The 14,777-nt window shown below is 44.9% G+C and overlaps 1 protein-coding gene across 1 annotated transcript in view; it reads left to right on the top strand.

Annotated features, from left to right (window-relative positions):
• UNC5C (unc-5 netrin receptor C) overlaps positions 1-14,777 on the top strand; it is a 258,259-nt gene that overhangs the window by 225,848 nt on the left and 17,634 nt on the right. The window contains exons 8-10 of the mRNA XM_059817715.1: positions 5,820-6,011; positions 7,238-7,582; positions 10,426-10,513. Coding sequence (XP_059673698.1) covers positions 5,820-6,011; positions 7,238-7,582; positions 10,426-10,513 — 625 coding nt within the window. The remainder of the gene's footprint in view (positions 1-5,819; positions 6,012-7,237; positions 7,583-10,425; positions 10,514-14,777) is intronic.

Below are 14,777 nucleotides of genomic sequence, written 5' to 3'. Positions count from 1 at the left end.
AAGTCCTGCCCAAATGGCAGAAGGCATCTGTAGCTGCCATGTTTGAGTGATCTCCAACAAATGGGCTTAATTTGCAAGTGCAAATGGAGCTGGTGTTTGACCAGCGGAAGTCTGGGGTTGCCAGCTTGGCTGGGATGCTGAAAGTCAACCCAAGGTAAGGTCTCTCCTAGCTTCAGCCAGGGAAGCCTGCCCACATACTGTGAGCAAACAGGGTTGTATGACCACCACAGCATAGCTTGTGTAGTGCCGTCACCTCAACAAGGACTTTACATCCAGCACGAGTGGCCACCGATCCATCTGCAGCCAGTTGGTCAGCTGTGACTCTTGGCCCTCAGCAAAAAATTGACATGCCCATGACTCAAACGCATGGCATCTCACTCAGCAGCCCTTAACCCTTCCACCTCGGCCATGCCTTCCTTCTATGTAAAAACCACGTGTTTTTCAGGCTGAAAATGTGTCCTTGCAGACAGCTGTGCAAGCCAGGCTGTGTTTGCATGGAAACAGTTGGAGTTGGGTGCTTGGTTCGGTTCACAGCACACACAGGAGACTAAAATCAAGCTCACTTTACTAAAGATGTTAGTTTGCGAGACTAATAGAAGCAGCAAGTATCCTCACCTCATCCTCCCGTTTTAATAGACATGCCTTTGAATATATACACAAAACATTTCTGTTGAAGAAATTGGTGTCACTCTTACGTAGCTGCAAGGATGCTCTCCATAGTTATCAGTAAGAGAATCTATGCAAACTTGTAAGGCACAAATAAGTATTTGTGCCAAACAGGGTCTATGAAGAGGTTGCAATGAGGTAAATTTCTTCTAGAGTATTTGAGGACCACACTTGTTTACTTTGCTGAAAAGACTTGAATTCGGATTTCCATTTTCCCAAGAGGAGAAAATGCTTTCCATAATATCACAGCTAATCCAATCCTTCGTGCCTGTTGAGTGGCAGTTGCTGGATCACTTCAGACGTGGCAGGAATGACACACAACCTTGAATGCAAAACTTGCCAGCTGAAATGCAACGTAAGGAGAGAGGAATGGGCTTTCCGGCTCTGCGCGGGTGAGCTCGAGCTCTGTGGGTGATGCAGAGCTGGGGTACATGTGCTGCCCCATGCCGGCTCTCCCGAGAACATACTGGGGCACATGAAGTGCAGAGAGACGTCCTCAGCTTTCCCAGTGGATTTGAGTGTGAGGCAAAAAGGCATTCGGAGATGCAGCCAGCTTAAATTCCACCTTGTCCTTGTGCCTTGTATTTCCTGCTGGCTGCCTCTTGGTCTCCAGAGGCGTCTTGCCAAAGGAAATATTGGGCATAAGGCTATAGCTGAAATTGAGGTTGACTGAATATGGACCTCAGCATTCATCCGGGGAGTAAGTGGGGAGTAACTAGGGTACTGTAAATTCATGCCCAGGCTTGCTGAGCACTCACTCAAGCCCTCGGAAGTTGCTCGCCTGAATTTTATGGCCAGTACCTGGAGTATGCTTGTAGAAGTAGGAAGCAGTTATTATGAAAGATTGAGTATGCATGTTGAGAGTACACATAGGTGAACTTGCCTCAAAGAACCAAATCAATGAATGTAAGAACATAATATTTCTAAAAGCAATTATAAAGCTGGAATCATTGCTGTGAAAGAAAGTTTTAAATAGATATTACAGGCAATATAGCCTGTCCCATGATGCCTCAGAAAAAACATCATCATTAAAAAGCAGCTCTTGCTCTGGTGTGGTAGCTTGACCCTGGCTGGATACCATGTGCCCACCAAAGCTGCTCAATCACTCCCCCTCCTCAGCTGGACAGGGGAGAGAAAATATAATGAAAAGCTCATGGGTCGAGATACGGGCAGGGAGAGATCATTCACCTATTGCCATCATGGGCAAAACAGACTCACCTTGGGGAAAATTAATTTAATTAATTGCCAATCGAATCAGAGTAGAGTAATGAGAAATAAAACCCAATCTTAAAACACCTTCCCCCCCACCCCTCCCTCCTTCCCGGGCTTAACTTCATGCCCAAATTCTCTACCTCCTCCCCTGCAGCGGCACAGGGGGAAGAGGAATGGGGGTTGCGGTCAGTTCATCACACGTTGTGTCTGCTGCTCCTTCCTCCTCAGGGGGAGGACTCCTCACACTCTTCCCCTGCTCCAGTGTGGTGTCCCCCCGATTGGAGACAGTCCTCCATGAACTTCTCCGGTGTGAGTCCTTCCCACGGGCTACAGTTCTTCACCAACTGCTCCAGCATGGGTCCCTTCCACGGGGTGCAGTCCTTCAGGAGCAGACTGCTCCAGCGTGGGTCCCCCGTGGGGTCACAAGTGCTGCCAGCAAACCTGCTCCAGCGTGGGCTCCTCTCTCCATGGGTCCACAGGTCCTGCCAGGAGCCTGCTCCAGCGTGGGCTCCTCTCTCCATGGGTCCACAGGTCCTGCCAGGAGCCTGCTCCAGCGTGGGCTTCCCACGGGGTCACAGCCTCCTTTGGGGGCATTGATGGGCTCCAGCATGGGGTCCTCCACGGGCTGCAGGTGAATATCTGCTCCTCCGTTAACCTCCCTGGGCTGCAGGGGCACAGCCTGCCCCACCATGGTCTGCACCAGGGGCTGCAGGGGAATCTCTGCTCTGGTGCCTGGAGCACCTCCTCCTCCTTCTTCTTCACTGACCTTGGTGTCTGCAGAGTTGCTTCTCTCACATACTCTCACCCCTCTCTTCTCCAGCTGCGTTGCTGTTGTGCAGGTTTGGTTTTTTTATTTTCCCCCTTCTTAAATATGTTACCCCAGAGGCGCTACCACCATCGCTGATGGGCTCAGCCCTGGCCAGTGGCAGGTCCGTCTTGGAGCGGGCTGGCATTGGCTCTATCAGACATGGGGGAAGCTTCTAGCAGCTTCTCACAGAAGCCACCCCTGCAGCCCCCCCAGCTACCAAAACCTTGCCATGCAAACCCAATACATCTGGTATTTCAGTTAAGGTAGCATTTATGTGATAGTTAATGTCTGGAAACTTCGGAGGGAGGTATGTCTATACCTGCGATTGAGATAGACTATATCTTCATTAGCCAGCAGTGCAGCCAAGCAGGAAGAGCTATGTAAAGCACAACAGATGCCGAGCACCCAAACTCAGCATCTCTGGGAGCTGGGGATTATTACTCTGGTCTGCCGGTAATGTGGTCCTGTGCATTAGGCACGCGCCAGGAGTGCGTTTTCCAGTTTCCTTTCACCTGCAGGGAGTCCCTGGCAGTGCGAGCTCCTTGCAGTGCAATCCAAGGAGAGGGCGTGAAATTCCCTTCAAAAGCACTGAAGGGAAGGTGATGGAGGAGAGGGACCTTCTGTCTTACACTGACTCTAATCCCGTACGTGACAGCAACTCCCCCACTTTGGATTTGTCATTTACCTTTCCAGCAGGATGGGACTTTGAGCATTTCACTCATTTCCCATATGGATGGGAAGCACCTGGGAGGCGCTTAGCGAGTTCATAGGACTTGTGTGCGGACTAAGCAGCTCCAGCATGCCGTGCTGTAGGAGCTGCCGAAAGAAAAGACAAAGGAAATGAGCTCTCTCATTTATCCATTCCGAAATACAGCTGTAAATTGTGTTACGATTTTGTCGATATACAGTGCTTGCAAAGATTTCAAATAAATAATGTTATGATCCCAGGGGCCTTATTGATTTTGTAATAATTTTGAAAAGAAGCCACTCAGTTTCCTGTTTGCTGACAAATTCTTTGCTCCCTGAGGAATTCCTACTGAACATGTATTAAAGACAGGATAAAATAATTCTAGGGAAATACGGAGAGAGGGCTTTGTGCATGGACTCTGCTCAGCAAATGGGTATTTAACCTCTGACCAGTGACAACAGGTCTCCTTTAGCTCTATTAGATCAACAGCAAGCTACCATAATTAAATAAAAAAACTGTTTAGAGCCTCACCGAACATGTCCTGGGAATTAAAGCATATGGCAGGGATAGGGAAAAAAGACTTTCCATATGCTAATGACCCTTGATGTCTGAAATAAATTAGATCCATTAGAGTTTATGCTCAATAAAAGAAAGACTTTAAGCACTCCAAAGTTAGTGACTCGAGACCAATTTTTGGCTTAGAAATTCAATCTGCCTGCTTATTAATTCTTAGTAAGGCTCTGGAGGAGTCAGGGGATGCAAAAATCATAATTCTGTGCCGTATCAGAATTTTGAAGTGCCATCAGTTTCTTTTCCTTCTTTTTTTTTAATTAAACCATTTTTCATGCTTCCCTTTTTTGTTCTCCTCATTAATTTGATTTTGTTCCCATTTTTGTTTAATTTCTTTCTTTTTAAGGTTTCATTTATCCTATTTCAACTGAACAGAGAACCCAGAATGAATATGGATTTTCTTGTAAGTTTAATGTTTGATTTTACGTTCCTGAATGCTAATTTGATGCTTTTCCTTGGGTCAAGCTTTACTGTTACGCCAGCTCTGTGTGACTAGGCAAAGAGGGACCTATTCAGCAGATAAGCGGCATGCTGCTTGCTTGACAGCAGTTGCAGTGTTTCATTGTCGGCGGGTTGACACAGAATGGTAATGGCCCTTATGCACGAGGAAAATGGGAGAAGATCTTGCCTCAGAGACAGAAACTGGGGAGAATGAACCCTCTTCTCATGAAAACTCCCTTAGCAAACGGAAGAAATGTGGTGGAGGGGTAACTCTTCTTTGAGCTGGAACTCAGAGATCTGCTTCCTGAACTGCTGAAGGAAAACCTGCGATGTTTCAAGCCTGATACATTGAAGGTCTGATAGCTAGGAGCTTACAGAGATTGATCACTCCCTTTCAACATCTGCCAGCTCTCACCTCTGTGCTGGAGCGCAGCCTGGCTTAAATGGCTAGAAGGCAGGGAGCAAAAAAATAAAATAAAAATTATTTCACATGTTTCAAACTAACAAACATGGGGTACTAAAGAAGTCTGATTTGGTTTTGCAGTTTCTTTTTTCATTATGCTATCTCTAAAACTGGGATTCTTCGCTGTATAGAAACACATCAAATTTTGGTCATATATTCAGACCTTTTGGAAAAAAATGTCTAGCGGATAATGGTGCTAGAGATTAGCCTGGAATTAGTGCCGAAGATACGATATAAGCAGCTAGTGGAAATATCATAGCCATTTTCTCACAAGACAGCTCTAATAAATCTGAGTTCCTTTTCGTAAATTACCATATTATTTCTTGTGCTTGCTTCGGCTTTTATCCAAATAAGGATGTGTTAATGCCAGTGATGAGAATTCAGTGTTTGATTCTCTGCTTTACTAGATTATTTTTTTTAAAGGGAAGTGGATGGAAGGGAAAAATGGCTTGACACATTATAGTTCAAAAGAGCAAACTCAAAGATACATCCTGATATTCCAGGTATTCCATAGAAAATGGACTTTTTTGGTTTTTTGGCTTTTTTTTAATTAAAAAATAAGGTTTCTGAAGTTTAAAAACTCACAACATTTTTTTTGTTATCAGATAAACCACTAAATGCCAATATTACGACACTATGTCACTAGGACACACTGTTTTATTTTATAGGGTGAATTTGCTTCAGGAAACTAAGTCTATAATGTGTGTTGTGCTTAGTAACTCACAGCCTGGGTACTAGACAGATGAACGAGTAGATAGGGAAAGAGTTAGAACACAAGTTAGAGAGAAATCAAAGATCATTTTCCATCAAAAGGGCATAGACCTGTTATATAGCTTTGGAAATGGATTTTAAATTAACCTATAAAAAAGGTAGTAAATATCTGCAGGAATCGAGAATAATAAGAATGTGTTTTCTTGAAAGTCCCTGTGAGGAGCACATTTCTTCAAGGTTCCTGGCTTCTCTCTCTCTAGCTGCTCCTGACTCAGATGATGTCGCGCTCTACGTCGGGATCGTCATAGCTGTGATCGTGTGCCTCGCCATTTCCGTGGTTGTGGCCCTGTTTGTCTATCGCAAGAACCACCGTGACTTTGAGTCAGATATTATCGACTCCTCGGCGCTAAATGGGGGATTTCAGCCTGTTAACATCAAGGCTGCAAGGCAAGGTTGGTTGTCATTTCACTCCACGTTGACCATTTCAGGGAGATGCTATAAGGTTATGGTCTCTTGGGCTGCATGAATGATATTTGCTGGGTGCTTGTTGGCACTTCATAAAAGGAAGAAAGATTGTATCCATTTGTTTCTGATGGCCAAGTGCTCAAAACCCATTTTTCAGAGGTGTTCAATAGCATAAAGCAGAGGAATTTAACTTCTGAAGAGAGCGTGAATGAGAAAGTGAAACACAGAGACATTTATGGAAATACAGGTCCAGCTCAAATTTAAATCAAAGGCAAAGCTCTGACAGAAACAACGGAGTCAGGATTCATCACAGGAGTGATATTACAGTACAGTAATTCTGTCACATCTTCCTCCACTTTGTTTTACTAATAGCCTTTTTTACTGTGCCCTGTCTCCAGAGGCATAAATAGTAGTTTAAGAAGTACTGTACTTTCAATAGACAATGTAGAAGTTGTTGCAGCAGAACATCATTTAATAATGAGCATTTTTATCACTGGTGCATAACAGCTTGATTATTTCCACACTTCATCGGCCAGAAAAAAAACACTCTAAAGTTAGTGCTGGCTTTTTCAACACCCATATGTAGGCTGTAGAGTTCCTCTTTTTTCCCCAATATGCGTGCAAAAAGAATAAAACGAAGTAAGAGTGAGGACGACAAGAGAGTCGTTTTCTTTGCTGGGGATACTTTTAAAACAAATCTCCAAAAAGTGTGATGCAGGTACTACTCCCCTCCTCCCCGCAGGGAGTCCTTGGGCATGATGACTTCATAGGTTTGTTCTGTCTTTTATTTCAGGAATGCTATCGTTAGGCCAATTAGGTAAATTGGTTAATGGTTCTCACTTGGCATTTAGGGAGGGGATATTAGTTAATTAAACTAGATCTACTGAGTATGGAAAACATCTTGCCCTGAAGCTAAGCATGTCATACTGGAAATCTGAGTGCAGCCTAGAAAAATAATCCCAGTGAAAAATCCTTAGAGCAGAAATGTGCTGTAATTTTGTATGACAATTAGATTCCATAGCAGCTGAGGCAATACAAGCCCTGAGAGTTTGCTGGAGAGATGCATGGAAAAGGAGACCAAGGTCAGTCTGCAAGGACTTTGTGTATCTTAACCCTGGGTATGAAATGCAGAACGCAAACCCTAATCATTACCCAGAAGAAAGTCACCAGAATAGAGAAGTAATGTGGTTCTTCCTTCCCACCTCCAATGCAGACCTCCTGGCGGCACCACCAGACCTCACTTCTGCTGCAGCCATGTACAGGGGTCCTGTTTACGCCTTGCATGACGTCTCTGATAAAATCCCAATGACCAATTCTCCGATCCTGGACCCGCTGCCCAACCTGAAAATCAAGGTTTATAACACCTCTGGCGCAGTTACTCCCCAGGATGACCTCTCTGACTTCTCCTCCAAGCTGTCCCCGCAGATTACACAGTCTCTGCTGGAGAACGAGACCCTGAACATGAAAAACCAGAGCCTTGCTCGGCAAACAGACCCCTCGTGCACTGCATTTGGGACCTTCAACTCTTTAGGAGGTCACCTAGTAATTCCCAATTCAGGTAAGTGCTAGCCTTATTGGCTTAAAGGCTCAGTTGGTTTGTGTTTTTAAGTGGAGTTAGCTTGTTTTTAGGCAGGAAAAAGCAGGGTCACTCCTGGGACTCTGCCTTTTTTGTGTTCAGAACAAACATGGTTTTTTCCTCCCATTCAGGTCTACCAAGGCACTTCAAGTATTCTTTTTGCAAGGTCCTGGCCACCTTTTTAACAGAATATTGCAGGGCTCTTAGCCACTTTCTGAGGCATGCGAGGCTTCAGAGCTTCCCTGTGTAAAGTGAGATTCAGCATCCTTGACCTTTTCTTCTCATGCAGCTCTAGAAAAGGGACCCCAAGCCAGAAAGCCTCCATCTTGTCATCACACATAAAAAGGACAAATTAATTGAAAACCAAATCAGTTGTTCCAATTCATTGCAGACTGTGTGGTATTGAAGTAGGACAGCAGAGTACTAATTTTTGGAAGGCTTTTTTCCTGCACACGTTACATACCCTAGGAAAATAAGGCCCAAGAGTGTATTTTTTGTACTTTTCTCCTTGTTATACATATTGTTGACTTGTTTTACAACTAGGAAAGAGGGGGACTGAGCAGCGAGTGCCTTTTGATGTAATTGCAAAGTGCTGCTCAGCCTTTATCCTACGGCAGGAGGCCAGGCTGCTGGGTCCCCTTCAAGCCACCCAGACACCGGGAGGCAGTTTCGGAGCATGCAGGGAGCTCCTGGGCAGCCTTGGGAGAGCTCGGCTCTTGCAGCCAGATTTCTTAAGAGACCCATACTGCTGTTTGGTTCCTAAATAAAGTATTGACATTCAAAGGAAGTTCAGCACCCAGATGTTCCCATGGGTTTGGCATGCTAAAGAAGAGCAACATTAACATCTGAAGTGGGGCCGAATCAAATGCATAAAACACTGGATGTGGGGGATATGCAGGCTATACAGTGGTCAGGAGTCCCCCTGCCTCATTTCTCTGGAGCTCTGAGCCCAGGTAGGACCACAGTACATGTGAGACCACAACTCCCTGGTGAGATAGCTCAAGGTCTCATAGCTTTTCTGCCTTCCTGCTTTACATCTGGTAGTCAGCTCTTGGCCATTTTACAGCACAGTGCCCTGACCGAGGAGATAGTGCCTTCCCTTGTCTCTTGCTCCTTTGGTGGATCTTTACTTGTTTGTTGCTGTTATGGAGAAAGCAAAACGCCTAGGTGGCCCGGGACCTAGGTGGTTTGGTCCTTCCAGGACGCGGTGCCACACTGCCCAGGCAGCAGCCAAAAGTGGTCAGTGAGCAGTAGCCCTCATCTCTGAGCTACCATGGCACAGGGGGCAAAAATAACTATTAAATTTAAGAGCCTGAGTGAAAGCCGAACTACTTAAAGAAATCTGGTGCTGACTGCTGAGCAGTTGAAAATTCATGCTATGCAATCCTGGATATCACATTTCTCTAAGTAGCAGCTGAAGGTAGATATTAATACTTAGGTTTCTTATGCCATGGTGGTGCACATTGTCAGCAAAGTCACATTTAATTCACATATATTAATATCAATTTGTAAAACAAAAGAATAGTTATTTATTGCTGTAATCCCTTCAAAATTATTAAAACAAGTTTTGTGAAATATATCAATCTGTCTACTGCTACCGTGTATGCTTCTGTGCTGCTTCTGGATGTATGTATATCCTCCTAGTGATATGATCAAAGCCCTTCATTTACGCTATACCTGCCCTGTTACAGCTGAGAACATGCACAGGTCAGGTTGTAACAGGCCTGTAAAGAAACAAGTGTCAGAAGGCATTCATGGAAAATGCTTTCCCAGCTAATCCCTCCCCTTCAAAGCCAGGTATGGGACTGAGCCCCTGTACGCCAACACGTGGGAGGGCACCAGCGGAAGCAAACCATGTACGCTAAAGAGGAGAGACAGGGCCGTGAAAAGTTTCTGTAAAGCCTCTCTTGTGCATATGCATATATGTAAATAATCTGCCTGTAGGTTTGTTTTCAGCTATGTAGTAAAAACTGTATTAAAATCCTTGCCACTGATTCCCAGCTAATCCACATCTGCCAAGGCAGCTGGCTGAGACATGTCCAGCAGAGTGAAATAGCTGGGTCGTGTGCCGGGTTTGTCGCGTAACGACAGGAGCCTCTGTTTTCTGAGGAGTCACTTGCTACAGTTCTGAAATTTTAGTGGTGTAAGAACAGTGTTTTGTAATCAGTGTGCATCGCTGAAAAGGGCACCGAGCATATTTGCCCACGTTTTTTTCAAGGTTGGATACCCGAATTTTGAGCCACTCTACAGGACTAGGCACAGTCAAAATACCAAGAAGCCTAATGTTGTCTCCCTGATAGTCTAATTAGAAGCTGAGTGCATTAAAAGACAGGATGCCAGTCACAGAAGCCATCTTTCAGAAAACAACTAGTTCTTATTGCTTCCTGGGACAGTGCTGCACTGCTTTTCTTTCCTGATTTTAATTAAGTATGAATTGCCTAGGGAGAGATGTCCCGTTACAGCTGTTGGAAGTTTTAGTCAGAGTTGTTCATTTTTCCATCATTTTACAAGTTAAGCAGCCGCGTAGCCATCTGTCTGCACTTTAAATAAAATAAAATGGAAGGGAAGAAAATCCTCTTCTCCGCTCCCCTATTTCAGTGCTGACGCACAAGAGGAGTAAGAACAGACCAGCTGACGGCCAGAGACGCCAGGATTGCAGAAATACATTTCCTCCTGAGTTGCTGAGGTCCTTTAGAGTCTGCTGGCGAGGTTGGCTGAAAATCTGGCATCGCAGGCTTCATCTTCTACCTCTCCTGTCACTCCTTTTCACAGGCCCACCTGCCCCTTTTTTCTCCCTTTTATCTTTTGTCTCTTCTGTTCTGCAGGAGTAAGCTTGCTGATCCCAGCGGGGGCCGTCCCACAAGGGAGAGTCTATGAAATGTATGTGACAGTTCACAGGAAGGAGAACATGAGGTAAAAGACCACCTTTATTTGCTTGTGCATTAACAGAGGGGAAAAATGTAGTAAGTAAAGACCTGTGGTAATATGCTTATGCAAAGTCAACTGCATTGAAGCTATTTGCTGACTTGGAGCTAAATGCGAGCAAAGCCAAGGATAAACTTTGCCACAAAACCAGCTCAGACTTTTGCTTTTCTAACCAAGAGTTGCATTCTGCAGCAAGCCCTCAAGCTGAGGGGACGCTGAATCACAGCCAGGAGCGAGGAAAGTGTCCCAGCGTGAGTTTGGTGTGGCAGAGAAGGTGTGAGGTAATCTCGTAATAAAGACCCGTGCTGCAAAAGGAGAAGGAAGTGGAGGAGCAAGGTGACAAATGGGCTCAGCAGAGGTGCCTGAGCACCTGGCTTGAAAAATCTCCTCTCTTATTATAATGAAGGTGAATTTTTATTTTACCCTTCATGGGCTTGGCTAGTCCATGCATTGAAGAGGATGCAGCCAAAGCTTTTGGTGCCCTTTACCCCACCCTTGCTCCAAGGTAGAAGTAAGTGAGTAGTTGTCCTGCTTAGTCCCAGGCACAGAACACGGAGGGCCACCCAGAGCCAATGTTGGGATGACCCCTGTTGTTCTCACCTGTTATCTGCATGTGTGGCCAATTCATATTCTAGATCTTAATGTCTACTGAGTGATTGGGCAGCCTTGGTGTAAAAAAAGGGATTTCTGAAAATGCCAAGATACCTTTTGAAGCAGTTTAGGAAAACCTAATGAAGAGAAAGGTGAGATCTTAGTCTGCAGAATGGACTCGTGCACAAAGGCTGAATGGCAAATGTGAATCGAAGCAATCATTACACGGTACTTTGCCTCTTTCCCCTCCTCATAGCTAGATACATTTTTTGGCTCAGCCCCTTAATGGCTTTTATAATGTGCTAAGCCACAGCTGTTTATACACTGCGTGATATTGAACACTATTCTTTAGCTTGGTAGTCTTTCACCCATGCTAAAACAATCTGCTTAAAGAAAAAATAAGTAACCCCTCCACCCACCCTTTCGCATACATTATTCATCGCCTGCTCTTTGAAAATAGCTAATTGCAGCTACAGAAAAAGCGTCTGTGTTCATATCTAGTATTGATTGTTACTTTTGGCTGTGTTTTAAAGACACCAACAAACAGCATTGAAAAAGGACTTTCCTGCAGAAGGAAAAAAAATTTAAAATCTGAGGGCATCCCCTGTTATTCAGCTTGCCTCCAAATCTCCCTTTTTAAAATATCTGATTCTTCCAAAAAAAAAATTATTTCATTCCTAGGAGAAGTTATTTGTGCAATTGTTTTCTTTCCAGCCAGTTATGGAGGGAGTCCCTGCCTCCGTATTCATGCAGCTGTGGACAACAAATGTCATATGCTAGTCTGATTTATTTTCTTTGAGGGTCATAAAGCCTCCTCTGCATCCTTTGTGATAGTTGTTACTCAGCAGGTCACACAGGGGATGGAAGGATAGGTTAACCTGTATTGGGAAAGCGTGCTTGGAGCTGTGCTCTGCCAAACTGAGAAAGTATGCTGAAGTATGCCTGCAGAAGTGAACAGAGAGGTGTGAATCCTCACTTGCAATGAAGACTTGGAGAAGTGATTTCTTTCCCTAGGAGAAGAGGGGGGAGAGCAGGCTGCCTTGGCCGTCAGGGCAGCAGGGCTCATCCCATTGTGGTGGTCATCGCTTCCTGGGCACACAGACCCCAGCTGCCTATTTGATTTATGGCAGCTTTTCAGCCCCCCTCCATCATGCCAGGCTCTTCATGCTCGTGGAAACCAACCACTTCTAGGACGTTTAAAATGGACCTCGTCAGGTGTAGTCTAGATCACTGAGAACCGAGTAGTCACCGAAAAGGGCTTAAACACTGCAGGACTGTGACGTCCTCCCCTGTTACCTGTTCCCTTCCCGCAGGTGCCCAGGAGCAGAAAGGGGTGGGTGGCACCCAGCCCCCAGCCGTAATGGTCTCCTGCTGCAGGACTGTGTTACTAGACACTTCACTTTCTGCAGCAGAGCTACAGCTCGGTTAAAGCTTCTTTCTCTGACTGCATGGGCCACAGATGTTGCTTCACATAATTGGAGTCATACGGGCTCCACAAGTTAGTGTGCAGCGTAATTATTTTTTAAATCCGCTGCTGCACTCTTACAGCACTCCAGCAGAGAGTGATAGGCCACAGTAAGGACTATCTGCAGACATTCGCTTTTGTGGCCAGGCGGTAACTGGAGTGTGTTCAATAAACCCTCTGAGACCCTGTATTTATTTTCATGTGCACTGTGTAAATGCGTATGGGTTGAAAAGTCCTGTTGTGTGTTGATGTAGTTTGGAAGGGGACATATAGGAAACTATAAAATGTGTGTTACAATCAGAAATGAAGGCAGGCTCTTTTTTTTGATATACAACCACTGCTGAGGCGAGAATGTGGTCCCCGTAGCACTACCCTAAATACAACCAGTGCGACAGAGAGGTGTACCATCACAGCTCACGTATCTCTAGCAACTTAAGATTTATCTCACGCTTTGTTTGTAGAAATATGAAACGCCTTCTGAACAGTCAAGCTGAAACAGGAAATCTGTTATCCCTCAGAGTCCTGCAAATTCCCCTTTTCTTTTCCTTCCTTTGTTTTCCTAATACATGTCCCCAGTTAGTCTCTGAAACCTGTAGTACAGACATTTGAGAGACTTCATAACCCAGTAATATCACTCTTTCTGCTGCCTTGCAGATTGGTTAGGAGAGCTTTCTGAGACACTCTATTTGTTCCATTTCATAGCCATCAAAGCATGTGAGAGCAGAGGGTCACCCTAAAAGCATTATCCTTCGGCGATGAATTGGGGTTCTGATAGCTTGCAATAAACACCACTTGGAGGCAGTTGTTTTCTGTAAGTGTTCGTGTGCCTGTGGCGCAGTGGGTTTGCTCTTTTCCTGGACTGATACTCCAGCAGGCTGGTTTTCCTGCTCCTGCACTGCAAGCTCATCCGCACCCTGCCTGCCATTCGGGGCAGGATGGATGGCAAGCAGCTACTGGACTCTGATCTCTGGCTGGCATGAGAGATTCATGTTGACCTCATGGAAGGATCCGTGTGCTTTATGAAGTAGCTACAGTGGGGGAAAGGGTATCTATGTGTGTTTGTGTACATGCATGTGTGTGTGTTTATGTGGAGATATATATATATATATAACTGAAAAAACGACAAGCCTATGAGAATATTTTACGACTATCTGCAGGTTTCTGTCTCAAAGCTCATTGGCTTTTTCAATGGTGATCAGATGCTCTCTCCCTTAGTCTGGGGAAGTATCACTGACTTTGAGATTTGCAAAGAGGGGTGCCTTCTGGAGCTGTGATTTCACGTATAAAATAAACACGCTGTTGTGACGAGTACCTGGCAAGAGCCTGTTCCCATGAGCATCTGTGAGAGCCTAGGTCTTACACAATTAAGGATTAAATAGCGTAAGTATAAACCTCCAACCTTCAGGATTTTCTTGACTGCCTCAGGTTAAAAAACAAATTTAGCTGTGAGCTAAATTAATGGAGCTGTGTGCTTCCTTTGGAAACATCTGGCACTGGTCAGTGCTAGACGGGGTCTGGGCCTTGATGGACCACTGGTTTGATCTCGTATGGCAGTTCCCGTGTTCCCGTGTGCACCCCTGCCGAGCTTGCACAGCTTTAGGTGGAGCTAGTCTTGCATGCTCTAATCAGAGGCAAGAACTGCACTAAATATGGCACAGTGAAGGACACACCTGTGTAATCCATCACACAGGAGATGATGCAAATGAGCGTGGATGTCGCCATGCCCACGAAATGTGACAACGCTGAAGAATGGAGCAAGCAGTGCTCCTGAAGATCTTGATGGAGGACGTACATAAATTGTGCAACTTCCAAATTAGCTACCTTAAAAGAGAGAATAGTCAGGTGAGCCTTGTCAGGATTTGGATCAGTGGCTTCACAGTGTATGTACAGACTTTAATATAAAGTCACGCAGCTGATCAGTGAGTTTGATCCATGGAGCAATGTTGCCTTTTTCACCAGTAAACTCTAAGCTTAGTGATGTGAAAGTTGCATAAACAAAATTACTTTGCAACTCCAGAAGACAATTTCATGAAGTGCCAGTCATTATAATTGAAAAATTCAAAATAACAAAGACCAGAGCATGAGCAAAAGGGGAGGAAAACTTTTCAGATCATTTTCCTTCTAAAGATAACCTAGCAGAAGAACCAGGGTCAGTCCAGAGTATTAAGTTTGAAACTTAAGAAGTAACACATATTA

The sequence above is a fragment of the Gavia stellata genome, chromosome 5 (genome assembly GCF_030936135.1).
Source record: "Gavia stellata isolate bGavSte3 chromosome 5, bGavSte3.hap2, whole genome shotgun sequence".
NCBI classification, from domain to species: Eukaryota; Metazoa; Chordata; class Aves; order Gaviiformes; family Gaviidae; genus Gavia; species Gavia stellata.
This window is presented reverse-complemented; position numbering and strand designations above follow the sequence as displayed.